This window comes from Leguminivora glycinivorella, chromosome 4 (genome assembly GCF_023078275.1).
Source record: "Leguminivora glycinivorella isolate SPB_JAAS2020 chromosome 4, LegGlyc_1.1, whole genome shotgun sequence".
NCBI lineage: Eukaryota > Metazoa > Arthropoda > Insecta > Lepidoptera > Tortricidae > Leguminivora > Leguminivora glycinivorella.
Genome location: NC_062974.1, coordinates 11,544,063 through 11,549,338, shown reverse-complemented (window position 1 = coordinate 11,549,338; position 5,276 = coordinate 11,544,063). Strand labels below are relative to the sequence as shown.

General features: G+C 41.3%; 1 protein-coding gene across 2 annotated transcripts; it reads left to right on the top strand.

Annotated features, from left to right (window-relative positions):
* The first annotated feature begins 2,866 nt into the window (after positions 1 to 2,866).
* LOC125225798 lies at positions 2,867 to 5,276 on the top strand. Of its 2 annotated transcripts, none has more exons than XM_048129650.1 (3): positions 2,867 to 3,064; positions 3,769 to 3,983; positions 4,431 to 5,276. In XM_048129650.1, the coding sequence occupies exons 1-3, from the start codon at positions 3,023 to 3,025 to the stop codon at positions 4,627 to 4,629; spliced, it is 456 nt and encodes a 151-aa protein (XP_047985607.1). In that variant the 5' UTR covers positions 2,867 to 3,022; the 3' UTR covers positions 4,630 to 5,276. The 2 variants fall into 2 exon arrangements, with proteins under 2 accessions (XP_047985607.1, XP_047985608.1); XM_048129651.1 differs by having other exon boundaries at positions 2,868 to 3,064; positions 3,772 to 3,983.

Sequence of the window (5,276 nt, the reverse complement as noted above, 5' to 3'; positions counted from 1 at the left end):
TCGATGTTGATACAACGGTGAACGACGCTATTAACATTAATTTTAACCTGCATGAATGATGATATTTCCGTCCGTTGATGATGAAGATGATGACTCGTAGAAAAAGTATTGTATACAATAATGATATAATTAAGCTTTTCACTCTCGTACCGTACTATTAGGCCACTCAGCAAAGCTTCGTGGCCTGAACATGGTACTCGACTGAAAAGCTTTGTATTAAGTATATCACGTTTGTATAAAATACTATTATGTCTTTCTCTTTGACTTATTTAATAGAAATTATGTTTAAACATAACTGCTGTCCATGTTTTTCTTCTAATTATGTGGTGCTTTATTTCGTGCACTGCATAAAATATTTTATTTTAAGTATAGGAAACTAGCCTATTTTTATTACCCGTCGCCTCAATCTCTCAAGAAGGACGGTTCTCAAGTCGTCTGTATGTTTTTTTTTTTAATGTTTGTTCCTCTATATCTCCGTCGTTACTGGACCGATTTTGAAAAGTTTTTTTTTGATTGAATGTATATGCATACAGATTGGTCCCATTTTTCTCAGAACCCAGTTCTGATGATGGGATCCTGGAGAAATCGAGGGAACTCCTCGAATTTGAAAGGTATACATATGGTGATTTTTGTGTTTTTAAAGGAACAGCATGCATTTAGGTACGGAACAGTGACATTTGGTGCAGTGGTGGATGATGGCCAGAACGGAACTCCTCAAATCTGAACGGCACGCTTTATAGTGACTTTGGTATTTTTATAAGAACAGCATGCACTTTCGTCCAGAACAGTGACATTTGGTGCAGTGGAACTCCTGATGATGGTCAGAACCGAACTCCTCAAATCTGAACGGCACGCTTATAGTGACTTTGGTATTTTTATAAGAACAGCATGCACTTTCGTCCAGAACAGTGACATTTGGTGCAATGGAACTGCTGATGATGGCCAGAACCAAACTCCTCAAATCTGAACGGCACGCTTATAGTGACTTTGCCATTTTTATAAGAACAGCATGCACTTACGTCTAGAACAGTGACATTTGGTACAGTGGAACTCCTGATGATGGTCAGAACCGAACTCCTCAAATCTCAACGGCACACTTATAGTGACTTTGGTATTCTTATAAGAACAGCATGCACTTACGTCCAGAACAGTGATATTTGGTGCAGTGGAACTGCTGATGATGGTCAGAACCAAACTCCTCAAATCTGAACGGCACACTTATAGTGACTTTGGTATTTTATAAGAACAGCATGCATTTACGTCCAGAACAGTGATATTGGTGCAGTGGAACTGCTGATGATCGTCAGAACCCAAGTCCTCAAATCTGAGCGGCACACTCATAGTGACTTTGGTATTTTTACAAGAAAAGCATTTAGTTATGTTTGTTAATCATATTGAGTTGAAGTCAAAGTTTGTCAAGCTTCGATTTCTTATAATCGGATTCATGAGGAATTGAGGAAACTCCTCAAACCTTAACGTTATACGTATATTCATTTGTGTTGCCATCTAATAATTAAAGCATTAAAAGCAGTTTTAAAAATTTTTGCACATTTCTACATAATCCAACATTCGCAAGTAGCTTTCACCAGAACCCGAAAGGCGACGGTTTTTTTTTTCTTAAAAATTATGCATATTATTCTTATCCACGTTTATCCAAATCGGCTTGCATGTGTTGCGTACGTACACGACGCGCTTGTGTGCACCCCGCGCGGCGTACGTTGTGGCGCTGTACCCAACCCAAGACGGAGTCTGCATTCGTTGGTGGTTTTAAATGATAGTTCGTCATCGCCCCTGCAATGGGTCCCCCGGATAAAGTGGCAAACGTAAACGCATTTCGTCAACGTAAAAAAGGATAAAGGAGCACATTGGACCTTATCTCCGGACCAGACTAACTTAATGATTCAAATAATGTCCATGACCTGTCGCAATCTGGTTGGCCTTTATCACTTGTTATATATTTCTTCAATATTATGTTTTGATTATGCGAAGATGCGCTTATGTTGTGCACTTTATTATACGAGAAAGAACGGTCAAGGAACCCATTTATCTTATTGTGTTTACTGGACAGGACCAGATACATTAATTTGCAAATGCAGGAAGGCAACGATGCGACAGATTCGGTGTTAGGTCTTCGTTGCTCAGCAGATCAATTAAAAGTTCGCTTAATTGAGAGTATTGAGACTTAATTATCTACCCCTCTGCGATGGGAATTTGATTTTAACTAAAAACGTGAAGTCTAATTTAAAGTGGGTGGCAAAAGAGGGGTCCTTCTGATGTTAATCGATCTGCCAATACAGGCTATGAACGGTGGCAATTCTAGTAAAGACCTATCACGCGCGTGTGTAGGCAGGCGCATGCACTCTCTAGATCGCTAGGATCGCTTATTGTAGGTATCCTGCAGGGGGCGTAGCCGAATGGCATTTCTGCTACGTGAAACGCCACCGAAACGCCGCAGAAATGTAGTCTGACTCTGTCGCGCCAATCCACAAGAGCGATAGAGGTAGATAGCTACAAAAGAGATATTATCGTGAACGTTTCGTGAGCGTTTGTGCATTCGGCTACGCACACAGGTGACTCAATGCCACATCAATAAATCGTGTCCTTGAGAAAACACGTAAAAGGGTTTTTGACTTTTATTACCAAACAGGTTTTTTAATACACTCGTATAAGTATCCTGGGTAGGATCAAGGTTGGACGCAAGATGGGCCTGCATATTATGTACAACCCAAAAAGTTGCATTACCTTCCAATTTTCGTGGTATTCTAGTGAAAACCCACAACCATGACTATTTTTATGTTTCTTGATATTACAAATAAACCTTCTTGAACCCCAAATCTGGTTGGTTTCATCCATATTTCATCTGTACTAAATTGACACTGACATTCGCCATATGTGCGAAATGTCACAACACAAACGTGTTTTCAAATAATTTACAGTTTTTCAACAATCATCCCTCCATGTGAAACAAATAATATGAAGACACGGCGCAGGGAGCAAGCTACACCCGCCCAAACTACAGAACATGAAACCATACCTCCGGGCTAACAAAACATTAATGGTTCAAGTAAAGTACATGACCTGTTTAGTCTGTTTATCAAAACGATCACTGTATATAGGTAAACATACGATTTCTGAGGCTACGCGGTGTTTGTTGCGAACATTTGGAATGCCTATTTCTTTGCTGCCCCAGAATTAGGAACCCTGCCATTTAGAACTAGTCACAGAGATCGTAATTTTTTTATTCTTAGGTTAGCCCTTTTGGTATTCCCTGACTATTAAATTATAGCAAGTAAAAAGGAGTAAACTAGAAATAATATAAATTTAAAAAATAAAGGTGCTCATGTATCCCATAGAAAAAAATAATTTAACATATTAATTTTTACGGCAGTCATTTAACATATCACATTTACTTTAACATATCAATTTTCATCACAGTCTGGCTGGTAGTCGATACCTATGTGTTTATCCAGAAACTTCACTGCCTCACACAGCTAAATTGTAGAATGAAACTGTCGCCTGTTGTATTTCCGGATCGATAAAACGTTCAAACCTTCAAGAAAAGAGTGTACACCCATATTAAATACCGGTATCGCACCTCCAATCCTTCTGGTGTTTCGGGTGCCAATTCATGGGAATGATTGCTTACCATCAGGCTACCTTCTGCTTGTTTGCCTCCTATCGTACATATATGAAAAAAAAATTTTATGACCAACTAATTAGTAATCACTAATCAGCTTGTATAATGACTATAATCAGTGTTACTTCCAGCAGCTGCGTTCCGCGTCCCGGCTGGGCCGCCTGCGCCTGCTGGCGGGGGAGTTCGCCGCGGACGTGTGTGCCATGTGGCGCTACGGCGCGCCTTTCCCCACCTTCCTCAAGATCGTCGGCACTCTTGTCATGTGCCTGCTCTTCATGATGCCCATCCTCTATCCCATCTTCGTGTTTATGATCACGTACTTTACGTTTGAGGGACTATTTCTCAGGTATATTTTCTGTAGATATATTTATTGCCGTTTGAGGGGACCGGGTATTGTGATATGATGGGATGCCTGGCAATCTGACAATGTCAGTATAGCGTTTTCTACTCATACATTTCTAAACGTGGTACTGAAACTTGAATAGTTTCGTGTGCACTGCTTACCCCTTTTGAGAATACAGACATGGCTATGTATTTTATGTTTACTATTGATACTCATTTTAATTATGAACAACTACTACTATCTTGATTACGGTGGAATAGAATGAATTGTGACATTGCAGTGACTGGTTAGTTGGTTACCAGCCTCTCGCCTACGCCACAATTTAACCCATATCCCACAGTCGACTTCTACGACATCCACGGGAAGATAGGGGGTGGTGAAATTCTTAACCCGTTACCACAGGGATTACGATTTACGAGGGACAAAACTAACAGCATGCATTTTTGTCAGTTGGTGGCTGGTGCAGCCGTGGCGGTTCACAATACATCAAATCGGACACCGCGTGCTGGGACTGGTGTTCCGGGTGCAACGGGCGCGCGAAGTCTACAAGGTGCGAGAAGTACTCACACGCGCCATCTTGCTCGCACACTCGCTTGCCACATCCATCGACTACTTATGCGTCATGCAGGGCCTGCTTGATGAAGCGTAGGTCGACTATAACGCTGATATGAGCCACTTACTTTTGCTGATGAGGCGTAAACCGATCGCACGACTTCCGAAACACGTAGAAAGTGCGCATGCTCCAGCGCACCAATCTCTGACGGTGTTCCACGCAAGACTTAATACTTGGTGCCCCTGAACAAGAATTAGTAAGTGTTCGTGTGTGCGCGGTTCTCATCCACGCCATGCTTGCAGCCTTGCATGCTCCCTGGCCCCGTCAACAGTTGGCCCTCTCGTTCGATACCGCCGTGTTACCTGTGCTGCATGCTGGGACTCCAACCCGCGTCGACCGAAGTAAACACCCGAGAAATGTGGAAGATGTGCTTCGTCTTTTGTAACCACTGCTTCTTTGAAAAGTGGAGGATAAATAAAGACGGAAACCATGCAACTAGCCACTATGATTAGGAGGATAATAGTGAATAATCAGGCAAGCATATCTACCATTAAGTTTACCTAATCCGCTAAACAAGTACTGCACTCAATTATAAGCACTGAACAGCAGAAATAAGGGCATTTTGGTCATTCAGTGCCAGTGTGGGAAGAATTAAAAGGTGGAATGGGTGAAGCAAAATATTTAAAAAGTGTAATGGTATTTTTTGATTGTTTACTATTTATTCTAAATAAAGGTAAGGTTGA